We start from the raw sequence: 13,064 nt of genomic DNA on the forward strand, positions 1-13,064 counted from the left end.
TTATAAACACTGAATAGTTTTCATCAGGAAGCCGAAAATTCAGAAGGATAAAGCAAGATCTGAGCTATCTATTTGATCTATTTGCTGAATCCGGTTCCAATCGGATCATTATTATGGCCAGCATTGAAATTTGTCATTTGGCTGTTTGAACACCTGGCTTTTCCGCCCTTAAAACTATTCCAACCAAACATTCTCAATATTTTCTAAATCAATAAATCCCCCAAAAATACAAGATCCAAACTCTTAAACTTGTTTAACCCCTGGAAAAGCCGCCCCCCTCTCACTCACTCTTGATATTTTGATTGGAATTCGTCGTTGTTTCTCTCGTCGAATCTCAATCTTTTGGCTTCAATAATTCATTGTTTTTGCCGCCGTGCCGTGCTTTGAAGGACAGGCAGGCTTAGAGCCGTAGACAGCAGACAGCAGACAGACGGACGGACAGACGGACGGACAGACGGACAGGCGGACAGACGGACGGACCTGAGGTTACTGTTCTACTTGACAAATGGTTTTTGTGTGTGGCCTGACCCACAGCAACAACAAAAGACTACAACAAAAGCCTACTACAACACAAATGTGGCGCATAGGAAAATCATCAAATCACGACTTTGAGCTCTTTTGATTGACATGCACAAAAAGGAGCAACAAAAAGAGCTCCGAAGAACACTGTCTGTCTGATTGTTCATAATTAAAGCCAAAAAGAGAACCCGAGGCAGTCCCCCCCCACTGTCCCCCTGCCCACCCCACAGAATTTCGCAATAATTCTTGGCGTCGCCAGTCTCGAGGTGACACGAGACGACGTCAACGACTAAGAATGGGGCAAATTGTAGCCGAGAAATTATCTCAGATACAGCACCACGGCACCACAGCAGCACAGTCAATCCCCCATGGAGTACGCCCCGTTAGATACGAGTGCGAGTGCTTATTAACGCATAATTAGCATGCTTAGACCTGCTCGGATACCCATGACACACACCATCTTGTGGTCAGTCCGTGGCTGTGCCTGCAACCCACTAAGACCCAGACTCCTCCTCCTCCATCTACTGGCTGTTGGGGCCTGTGTTCAGCTTGTACCGTTCACTTTGCCCGGCCATAACACGACCGACCACAACTATAGCAACAATTGTCGCTTTTGACATTTAGCCACAATTACTTTTTTTTTTTTAAGCCTTGTCTTTCGTCGTTGCTTATATTTGGTATGACTCGTTCGTTCGGATCTTTGTATCTCCAGCCCCCCCCGCCCCGCCACCCTTGAATTTCCATAGCGCGAAACTTGTTATAATTAAAATATGCACACTCTTTTTAGCCACCTCCCCCCCGGCCCGCCCCCAGTCGGGGAAAAACAGGTGACAGAATCAGTGATTGGCTGTCCAACCAAAAGTAGGGCTATTTTTAGAAAGTAGATCATAATAGTGGGTGCAACAGGCGTCGGAAAGTGGCCAGGACCAGAGCTGTCAAAGGAATGTTCTTAGTGGAAAAAGCTCTATTGATCCCTCATGGGGAAAAGGGAAAGAAGGCTATCGAACCAGAGATGTGTGCCTGTGCCTGTGCCTGTTGCCAATTATCCTTCTCTAGTTGCTGCTCGGCTGCAACCTGATGCCCCCCCTGTGACTCCTAGTGTGGCTGTGGCTGTGGCTGTGGCAAGGTGTGGCCATTGCACTTTTCCGTGCTGTGCTGTGCTGTGCTGTGGGCGTAAGCGCTTGCCGCCTTGCCCGTTGACGTGGCCTGAACTGGAACTGAAACTGGAATTGGAATTGTCTGCATGTTTCTAGTGGGGCGGGGCGGGGGGGGAGGCCCCCTGTGCGCCGCCTTTTATAACTTTTGGCATTTACAATATTTAATCATATTTTTCGTGAGGACCGCAACAACGAGAAATGTCGTTCGGAGCGAGCGTAACTTATGGATACTTTTGGGGGTGCCCCCGCAACAAAAAGATACAATGGCAGGCATGGCCGAAGCCTGGCATACCCTTCGCGCGGCTGCCTGGAGACTGAAGGGTATTCATTGAGAACACAGAATCCCATATTCTCCATCCTCTCCATTCTTGGCCTGGCCTCTGCTGTCTTTGCCCTCTGCTCTGCCTGGACTCTCTTTCGGTGCATTGCTGGGAGCAATTTAACCGTTTTCATTTTTTATGCATGTGCATTGCATTTGTGGCTCATTTGCATTTGTGGTTTTTGTTGCTGTTGCTGCCTGCGTCTCTCCCTCGCTCCCTCGGCCTCTGGGTGGGTCGGCTGGATGGGTGGGTGGGTGGTTGGTTGTCTGTAATGCAATTTGCTGCAAAAATGAAACTGAACGAATGTCGAGAGTCGGGCGTCGAGCATTTGCCAGCATTAAATTTAATTTTATTAAAAAAAACTTTTTTTTTTTTTGTTTTGCTTTCCATGTGTCTTTTCCTCCCTCTCTCTCTCTCTCTTTCGGTGTGTGTGTGGGTGCTGCCTGGGAATTGTACAATTGACTTGCCGCCTGCCGCCTGCCGCCTTCCGCTGCCGCCTGCTGCCTGCCGCCTCTGCCGTTTGCTGCAGTTGAAGCTGTTGCCGTCGCTGTTGTCGCCGCATGTTGTTGACGTGCTTGTAGCTGCTGTTTGTCGTTCCCTGAACTTCCCCCTTGCCCCCTGCCACCCCTGCCCCACACACTTTTTGTTTTATGGCTGCTGCTGCGGCCGTGTTTGTGTGTTGGACGGATGAGAGGGGGGAGGTGAGCAGCGGCACGATAAACCCAACGAGATTGAAATTGTAACAGTTACGTGTGCGTGTGCGTGTGCGTGAGCGTGTGCGTGTGCGTGTACAGTGGTATTTGTGTAAGAGGCACCATCAATAGGGATTGAAAAGTGCCATTGATTAGCGTTTGAGTTCCACTTGGTTGGAGATTCGAGTTTTGAAAATTGCTAGAATCACCAAAGGTTTCTTTTAGGCAGGTGCCACTATACGTACTTTACTCCTTGCACTTTCCCGATGCTTCTGTTGTTGCTGTGGCGGCTTTTGTGGGTTATCTGCTGTCGGCAACAGCCACCGTCCAGGATTTTTACCAATTCTTTGTAGCACTCCAACTTCACCTTTACACATCCATGCATACACACATACATTTGCATGTATCGGTGTGTATCACCTGTTCGCTTTTGCATATTCATTTGACGCCCAAAGACAGCAGTCATCAGCAGAGTCAGAAGCCGCATCGCATGTTGGGCAGAGGCAGAGCAGCAGCCGCAGCAGCAGAGGAGAGCAAAACTCAGCAACATTGGTAGAGCAGCAGTCGACGCAGCAGAGGACAGCAACAGCAGAGCTAAAGCAGAGGAGAGGAGAGCAGAGCAGAGCTGAGAGAGCAAATGCAGCAGCAGCGGTTGGGCGCAGCAGCAGCGGTAGGGCAGAGGCAGGCGCAGCGGCACCGGTAGGGCAGAGGCAGGCGCAGCAGCAGCGGTCGGGCAGAGGCAGGCACAGAAGCAGCGGTAGGGCAGAGGCAGGCGCAGCGGCAGCGGTAGGGCAGAGGCAGAGCTAAAGAGCTTAAGCAGAAACAGAAGCAGCGACAACGGCAGAGACAGCCAGCGACTATATCGAAATGCTTCTCATCATCATTTGCATATGTTACAGTTTATTTATTGTTGCGGTTGTTTGCCGCTGCTGCTGCTGCTGCTGCTGCCGATGCTCCTGCTTGTTGCTGTCTCGCTCTCTTATTCGCGCGCATTGCATTACAACACACAAACAAACGAAGGGAGAGAGCGTGCGGATTGCTGGAGTGCCAAAGTATTGGAATGGCGAGGGTGTGATGTCTGATGTGTGAGCAGGAGTCTTAACCTCGCTCTTTCCTGCTCGTGCATTTGCATTGTTTCGCCCTCAAATGATAAACAGTTCGATTGTGTGGTGTGATGTGGAGGGAGCACAAAATATAACTCATACGCAATGTTCACCTCGCTCTTTGCTGTCTCTCTCTCTCTCTCTCTGCCATATTTATGGCAGTTACGTGAGACTTTGTTTCATGCGACAATTGCTCTTTGTTTCACAGTTCGTTCGGTTTTTGGCATAAATATTTATTTGTTTTTTTTCTCCCCCACCCCCCTTCTGGTTTTTGTTATAATTTTTTGTTTGTAGCCTGATAATTTATGTTTCTTCGATTGTGCAAGAATTGTGCAGACATTCGATGGCACCGTCAACAGCGAGCGAGAGCGTGCCCTCTCTCAGGGAAGCCTTTCAGGCTATCGCCATCGAGTGAATTAATTCTCGCGGGTCTTTAAGCGAAAGTTGCTTCTAAAGTTGATTTTGCGATAATAATTACAAAGTTTATTGGGTGTGCCCTCGCTGGGTTTTCGGAAAGAGGAATATATAGGAAAAAGTAACGAATATTTATCGAAATCTTAGAGTTATAGTTGACCAATCACGATGATTTTTCTTACATAGATAGATAATAGTTATGGAAACCATTCTACCAAATAAAGGCCACTCAGCTGCATATTTAGTGTACATTTGGTACCCCTCTATCCCGAGCAGACTCCTAGATCGAATCGTTTAGATCGAAATGCTTGGAATAGAGAAAACTTTGCTGAACTTTGCTTTATGATAAATTGTATCCTTGGATGTGTAAAACACATTCCACAAGAATACAATATATCCCTCCACTCCCATCCGCCACTTGTACCGGAGGTATCATAATACAATAGATTCTACTGTTCATTATTGGTCAACAATGAGTGCCGTGCCCCCGCCCCTGGGGAGGGGGGCATATCATTTTCGCATTTTGATGTCCGATTACCGGGGCAAAAGCAACAGCAGCAGCAGCAGCCATAACTAGAGCACAGCAACAATAGAAAAAGGTACAAAGGCAGCAGCAGTGGCTGTGGCAGAGGCAGAGGCAGAGGCAGCAACAACTATTATGACAGCAAGTGGCTATGGCAAAAGCAATTTGTTGCACTCACTCAGACAGACACACACACACACACACACACGCAAACAGAGACACAGATAATATATCCAGCAGATAGAATTGTATCTATGTGAGAGACAACTCAATGCGCTGCTCTATCTCTCTCTCTCTCTCTCTCTCTCTCTCTGTGTCTCTCTTTCCATCTCGCAAAGTTGTCGGCTATGAAAAATGGATCTGCTCCAGAAGATTTCAGTAATCTCGTTCGTCACACTTGGCCGCTCAAGTACAAATTTATGAAGACTCCAAAGCTAACGACCACCACTTCGTGCCCCTTCGATCTCCGCCCCCGGCCCCCTGCCCCCGGACCAGAGTAGGGCCATGTCCAAGCTTCTTTTATTAACTTGTAACGCTTGTTCCGTTCCCCACCGCCCCCGCCCCTCCCCACAGCCATTCTTCTAGAGATGCACTCAAGAATGTCATGGAAGAGTGGCCAAAGTGTCAGTGGCTGTAGGAGCATTCCCGATGCGCCGCCGGCTATGATATAAGTTCAATAAATTTTCCACTGGTGGCAACAATGGTGGCACACACAATCGTTGGCTGTGTATTGCCTCAGGCTCATTTGCATCGTGGCAATCTTTTTTGCGAAATCCCCACGCCAAATGACTCGCGGCCCCCCCCACCCCGTCTTTGGGCGTCGCCAGGCACCACCAAATGTTGAAAGGTCCACGAAACAACTAATGTGACTGCCGCGAATAGGCTTAATGAACCTTTTGCAAAAAAAAAAAAAACAGGCAAACAGTGGAAATACGAAAGGGAAACCCGGCAATTGCCTTTGTTAGTCGCCCACTCCACCCCTACCATCCCCACCCCTCAATCATTATCCCTTTCACATTCGATTTAACATTTAACGATGCACAAAATCATGCTCTTTCACTGTGTGGCAGCAAGTCATTTCCACACACACACACACACAACAATTAATTAAACCAAAAATATTTTTCTTGTTTTCTCGCCTGTTGCCGTTTCGTTCCTCTCCATCCTGTCCCGTCCTGTCGTGTCCTGTCCACTCCTTCACCGCTCCGTTGTGCTCCGAGTGTTGTACAATTGACGTAAAATATAATTAAAAATGTTCATGTCAATACGCAAAAGCGTTGGATTGTTGGGGGTGCAACAAAAATAAAAAATAAAAATAAACGAAAAAAAAAAAAAAACCGACACTATGCGATGCATTCAATCAATGCATGGCAGACAAAATGTAAATGCAAAATGCAAAATGCACTTTTATTGTATTTTAAAACAAATTGAAAAGCCAACAATTCGCTGGAAAATAAGAGCACAAATTTACCACCCAAAAACGGTCCATTTTGGGGGCAGAGCAATGCATTTGATGCTCTATCGAGGGAACCCCCAAAAAAAACATATTTAAAATGGGAATCAATCTGAGGTTTAAGCGCTTTTCTCAACACGAATACAAGCCCAAAATCTCCATCAATTGACCAAAATATGTTTAGATGAACTTCGAGAATGTCCTCGATACTCCTCCTCCACTATTTATGGGGGGTAATGCCCCCCCCCCCCCCCTGGTGATATTTATGACAAAGCTCATGGGTGTATCGGCTTATAACCGTTATGGTGTAAGGGTATACGGATACACACACACACACAGACGTAAGAGAATATTAACACAAAAATGAAAATTCGCATTGCATTGCTGTGTAATAATAAATATTGGTTTTGACTTTTGTTTTTGTTTGTTTGTAGGGCAGTGTCTCCCTCTCTCTCCCTCTCGCTCTCTCTCTCTGCGTCTCTCTCTCTGTGTGTCCCCTGCTGTTGATTGTTTTTTGGCATTTAATCTTGCATTACTTTTGTTTCAGCTTTGATTTCTGTCATGCAAATGGGCTAAGGGCGTGTCATGGCATGGCGTGGCGCGGCGTGGCATGGCGTGGCGTGGCGTGGCGTCGTGTGGCTGTCATCATGTCTGAACATGTTTATGCATGCATAGAGTTTTGTGTTGGCAGTTTTTACTTTCACTGTCGAACACAAAACAACAACAAAACGTGAAAATTGCTCACCAAAGTGCAACATGGTGGGGGGGGGGGGATAATCAACCCCCCCGCACCACCCCCCCACCAACTAAGATTAATGTCGAGCATTTTGCCGAATGTCACACTGTTGGTGGGCAGCCCATGGTCTCCAAGGGGCAACTCCTGGCACATCTTTCACCTGGCCTAACGATACCGCGCGCTCTGCCACAAAATGCAGCATCAACATCATTATTATGGTGTTTCTGTTGTAGCAGGTTGATTTCTTTTGACGAAAGCGCACAAATTTTCCTAATGATGCCGGTGCAAATTCAAGCTGCAACTAACTGTTCAGTGAGCACCCCCCCTCACCACCCGCCACCCCCCAATCACCACCCGCTGTTGGCTGTAATCTGGTCATGGCCAACGTGGATGATTGTTGACTTTTATGATTTCCATTTCTTAGCATTATTATGGACGTGTGGCAAATCAACAACAGCAAATAGAAAACACCACCAGCAGCAGCAAGAAAATCAATAGAAAATCCCCCAATGAACAAACTGAAAACGGATGAAAATGGCTGGACAGTGGTACTTTCCCAAGAAAAACTGAACTGAATTGAATGGGAAAAAGGAAAAAGGAAAGGAAAGACCATTATTTGAATAGCTCTACATAAGGTATCCTCTTCATATCCCCTTCCTAGATCTTCTTCAGCCTTCAGCCCTTTCATAAGTATCGCCTGCTTTCACTGGCCTCAAATCTCTCCATTCGATCCTTATTCTAATCCTAATCTGGCACCAGTTTTAGAGCTTCGCCACTGTGTTGTCTCTGGAATGGTGTTGTGCTTTGGTTGGGGGGGGGGACTGGGACTGGGGCTGGGACTGGGGCTGGTCGGGTCTGTTCATCTGTTGTGCGTATGCCATAAATCGTAACAATAACTGCTTGCCACTTGGCCAGACAACGAGCAGACATCGAGTTGTAGCTGGAGTTTGGTATTGCGATTGGAAGTTGGAGCTGTGGCAGGGGGCCAGAGCTGGCTGCAGCATGCGGCATACGATTTCACTTGACTGACGGACAGACGGACAGAGAGACAGACATAAGCAAAGTGTTTGTGTTGGTTTGTAGCTGTTGTCCATATCCCTCAAGTGACTTTCTAAGCGTTGTCTGAATGCTGGCAACATGAAAAATGTGGATCTCAAGCAGTGATGCAGTGGCTGTGGCAGTAACAGTAACAGTAACACAAGCAGCAACTCGATTCCACTATCAGCGGCAGTGGCATCAAATACCCATTTATTTGATATGGGGCAGACCAGACCAGCACCCCCTCTCCCCACTCCTTTGCCGGCCATGACCATGGCCAGTGTTGTGTAGTGCTCGCACAAATATTGTCGCACACACACACACACACACACGAGCACTGATAGAAACACAACTCATAAAAAGCCCATTTATAACTGTTAACTTGTACAAAAGTATTTACAGACGATTTAGCAGCTCAGAGAATTACGGGTAGAACAGCCATCGCACACACACACACACACGCACACGCAAACACACACAAGTGCAATTGTTTATTTGTGTTAACTGCTCTGGCACTTCTTCCTATCCCTAGACCACTTGCCCAAAGTATATTCCAAACAAGGAAAGGACCAACGTCTCCTAAAAGCCCTATGAGAGAGAGAGAGAGAGAGACACGGCTTCTGGGCATCAGTCGCAGAACTGGACAGCTCAATTGGACTCTCCCGCTCGCACTGCATGCTGTCTCTGTTGCTCCAGTTAATCAGTTAAAAGGCTTTTGTCACTCACTGGCGGCGTTTAGGGGACCTCACCTTGTATTTCCCATGGCCTGGCTGCCACCCTTTTACCGCTCTTCTTCTTGTGCTTTCCATCTAGCATTGGCAGCAATAAAAAGTGTTGTTATTTGTACAATGTTGTTTGTTTCTCTCTCTCTCTGTGTTTGTGTGTTTTGTTTGCTATTATTGTTTCTATTATTACAGTTGTTTTTTTTTAGTGGCCAACACAGCTGCTGTTGTACGCCCGCCCGCCCGCCCGCCCGCTGCTGACACGCAGAATTCAATGCAACAAAACAGAAGCAGGAGCAAAATGTAACGGTTGTCCAAGTGCAAAACAAAAGCAAATACATCAGCAGCAGCAGCGCCAGCAGCGACAGCGGCAGCGGCAGCTCTAGCAAAAATCATAGAGAGCGCAAAGTTTGCCTTGAATGCAAGCAGAAGAGTTGGAGAGCGCAAGTAAATGAGCGGCGGAACTGCATGAGTGTAAGGGAGACGGAGTGCCGAATAGCGCGTGAGAGCGCAAGTAGCGGGATCCTATTAGCGAATTGTGGGTGAAGGAGACGGAGCATCGAAAATAGAGAGCGCAGCCATGGATGATGTGTTCGAAGATGGGGTGGACTACAAAGACATTTGGCAAGGTGTGAGGTGTCGAGGGGTATAAGTGAACATTGAAAATGTACATTCTTTAACTCCTTGCACTCTTTTTTTTTACTCTTGAACAAAAACACCCTGCTAGATTAACTAGAACTAACTTACCTACCGACTAGCCATGTCATTCCCATCATTTTCTTAGCCCTGATTAATGACGTCACAGGCTTAAAAACCCTCAAAACTTTCATTGCGCAGCCCTGAAAACGATCAGCCAGCGTGTCAGCCCTCGTTCAAGAAGAGAACAAAAAAAAGATGCGTAGAAGCAGAACAGTCATTTTCATAATTTTTTTTTGTCGAGAGCAAAAAGGGCGCAAAAAAAATAGTGGAATATAAAGAACAATAAACAAAATGTGCTCTATCTGGTGCCCAACAGAGTGCGGCAACGTTTATACGAAAATGGGTTATGAAAAACAATTTGAAAAGGTATAAAATTGATGTCAGTTCTCGCCCGCCGTCACCGGTGGCTATAAAATGTTGTGTGCAGCGGAGGCTCCATATTGATTTTGCTTACAAATAATAAAAAAAATCTTCGTTTTTTTTTTGTCCCTCTCTGTCTCTTCCAGTGGAGCGTTTCGTGGCTGATGGATAGTGTAAGGTAGGTCCCAGCAAAAAGCAAAAGGAGGCTGTTTTTATTTTTGTTTGTTTTTGCTGTTGTGCTTATTAAAAATAGCTGGCAAGCCCGCTTAAAGTGCAGAAACTAAACCGCACGGACACACAGGCAGGCTGGCCGACAGAGAGAGAGAGAGAGAGAGAGAGAGAGAGAGAGAGAAACAAGACCGAGGCTTGTTGTAGCATTTTTCAAGAATTGGGACAACAAGGCGCATAAATAACCGACATGCCACAACAACAAAAACAACAAAAACAAAAACTAAGCGAAACGCGGCAAGATACTGCACTTAGAATAGTAAAGAAGAAAAACCAGCAAAGGAGTGTGAGAGAGTGAGAGAGCGAGAGGGAAACCTCTGGTGGAGTGGAGAGAAATAACCAAAGTGTATGTGTGTGTGTGTGTGTGTGTGGGAGACGAATAACTGCGTGTGTGTGTGTGTGTTAGATGCTGTGTGTGATCCAGTCTATGCGTGTGTGTGTGTGTGTGTGTGCAAAGGAATTGCAACTAAATACGAGAGCGCGCTTCTCTCTGTTCTAAGAAGAGATGCAACGCTGTGTCATCCCCCCCGCCCCCCCTATCCCCTCTACCCCACTACCCACAGTGGACACAAAAAGAAAGCGTACACCGAGTGATACCGGTTTTCCATGGCCCAGAGGGGGGACAGGTTTATTTTCCCGTTGGGACTGTGTGACAAATCAAGCGAGAAGCGAGAGCGAAGACACACAACAACAAGCTCCTCTCGGGCTCCCCTCCTCCTCCTCCTCATCCTCCTCCTCCTCCCCGGTGCTAGAACAGTGCGCGCAAAACGTCAATGGCCAAGTGAAGGAGCGTGGGGAGTGGGGGAAACAGCTGCGAGATGCTACGCGTAATGGCAGCAGGAAATTGAAAAAAAAAAACAAAAAAAACTTGCCGCGCGCTTACCTTTGGGCTGCCGCTGCCGCTGCGCTGCGCCGCACGGCTGCTGTTGCACTTCCTTTTGCTGGTTCTGTGGCGTGCTGGCACTCTTTGAATACCCTGTAGTGTGTAGGGCAAGAAGGGGGCTTCGTAAGCTACGCCCCCAAGATGGTATTTCAAATACGAACCTCTTTCTCTACCAGGGTATCTTTTAGTCGAAACAAGCATGGCATCCTGCCTGACTGCTGCCAAAGTGGAGACCGTCTCTCCTTGGGGAGAGAGTGTCAAAAGTCAAACACTTTAGCCAGGCTTTTGCCTTGCATCCGTTTTTCCTTTCGCCTTCCGACACGAGTTCTTTTGATGATTTATGCCGCTTTATTGCTTATCACTTAAACTGCCTTAAAGTCCCTTGGACTAACCCTAAACCTGTGCACATATCTGGCGGATATGTAGATATTCTATAGCTTTCCCATTTGCTGGAGATTCAGCCGCTGGCGGTGGTGCTGCTTCTCGAGCTGCCGCTGCATGTTGCGCCAGAGCCGGTCGCGGTACATGCTCTCCCGATTGAGGGCACTCCTCTGCTGGTAGACGAGCTCCGCGGGACTATCGGCCGCCCACTGACGCCGCTGCTGCAGGAGGATGAGCTCGTTTGTCAGTTGCAGCTTGGTGCCGGCAATGCGCATCAGACGCCGCTTGGGGCGCCCCAGTTCCTGGCGGTGCAAGTACAGGGCATAGCTCACGGTCTCCTCCCCTTTTCGGGTTGGGTTGTTTCTCGCCGTTTCTGACATTGTCTCCTGGCCGTGCGATTGGATTGGATGCTGAGATGCTCTGCTCGTTGCTATTCAAATCGAAACGCTGTTCTAATGCTCTCTCGTCTTCCGTCTCTTGTCAGAGGCCAAATGATGCAATCAGTGCGTGTGCAGGGGACTTTTAAGGCACAAGGGGCAAGGCACGGTGGCAGGTAGCAGGTAGCAGGTAGCAGGTAGCAGATTGATCCACGCACATCTTCTCCGTTGGCGAATTTATTGACGCAACCCGAAGGCAAGGCGCTTCAGTGAAAGTAACTCGAGAGCTCAATTAGCCGGATGGGTCGATCGATGCTCCTACCTGTAGCTAATCTCCCATTGCGACTTGAACTGATTACATTTTCCAGCGTTGCGTTGCGCTGCTTCTCTTCCGTTGTGACACTGCCTGCTGTGGCATGCTGCCGGTACGGCAGATGCAGATGCAAATGCGCTTTGCATGTTGCCTGCTAATTGGCAACAGTTGTCGATGGGTTCTTTTGCCACTCTGCCACTTATGTATGCCCCTGCTTCAATTTTCCGCGCGCGTGTGTGTGTGTGTGTGTGTGTGTGTGTGTGTTTGGTTCTTCCATCCGCCTTATGGCCCGGCCCGGCCTGCATGATTAATGAACGCCGTTATGCTTTTACGATTCGATGCGAGGGGCCCCGGCCATCTGGCAGGGCTCACTGTACGGTCTGCGATGCACGGCGTACGCATGCGCCGCTGGCTGGCCGCACTCAGATGTTGCATAAGCCTGTCGGTGCCATAAAAAAAAGAAACAATAAAACACCAGCAAATTAGAAATTACTTTTATGTGCAATACAAAATAACAACAACAAAAAAACAGAAGAAGACGAAAAAATGGTAACAAATTTACACACAATGGGCCGTTAGGAAGGGGGCAATGCCTGGGGGCCCAGTGCGTGGCATTACATCAGCATTTGGCCAAGAGTCTGGCCGTATCTATGCCCCCGGCCCCAGCCCCAGCCCCTGCCCCAGCCCCAGCCCCTGCCCCAGCCCCTGCCCCTGCCTCTCATTAAGGCAGGCTAAATCGGAACTGGATTTTCCAAGGCAGTGCGGAAATTCAAATGCTGTTGCACACATAGTATCTCTCATCACATGCGTATGCTGTGGATACAAATGTATCTGCAAGTACGCAAGTGATTTCCCTTCAGCTCAAGGCGCCAAAGAGGGTGGGGCAAGTGGGAAGTGGTTGGAAAAACTGTTGCTAATTAACCCACATGGAAAATGGTGTGAAGTGGAAACTCTGTTTTGCAGCTCTCTAAAAACAAAACAAAAAAACAAAAAATGGCAGAAAGAGAAACAACTTTTCGTTGCAGCTGCATTACAATGTTATCCAAAATGACAATACGCAAAACACCCTACCAGCCCTCCCCCCCCCTACTCCCTTTTTTTACATGAAACTTTTCTTTGCCCCAAAACAAAACGAAACAAAAATAG

General features: G+C 47.8%; 1 protein-coding gene across 1 annotated transcript; it reads right to left on the reverse strand.

Annotated features, from left to right (window-relative positions):
* Window positions 1-11,278: 11,278 nt before the first annotated feature.
* LOC6599661 lies at window positions 11,279-11,608 on the reverse strand. The gene has a single exon (XM_002024757.2). It carries the CDS (start codon window positions 11,606-11,608, stop codon window positions 11,279-11,281), a length of 330 nt encoding a protein of 109 aa, XP_002024793.2.
* Window positions 11,609-13,064: the final 1,456 nt, after the last annotated feature.

This window comes from Drosophila persimilis, unplaced genomic scaffold (assembly GCF_003286085.1).
Source record: "Drosophila persimilis strain 14011-0111.01,24,50 unplaced genomic scaffold, DperRS2 tig00000676-arrow-arrow-pilon, whole genome shotgun sequence".
Lineage (NCBI taxonomy): Eukaryota > Metazoa > Arthropoda > Insecta > Diptera > Drosophilidae > Drosophila > Drosophila persimilis.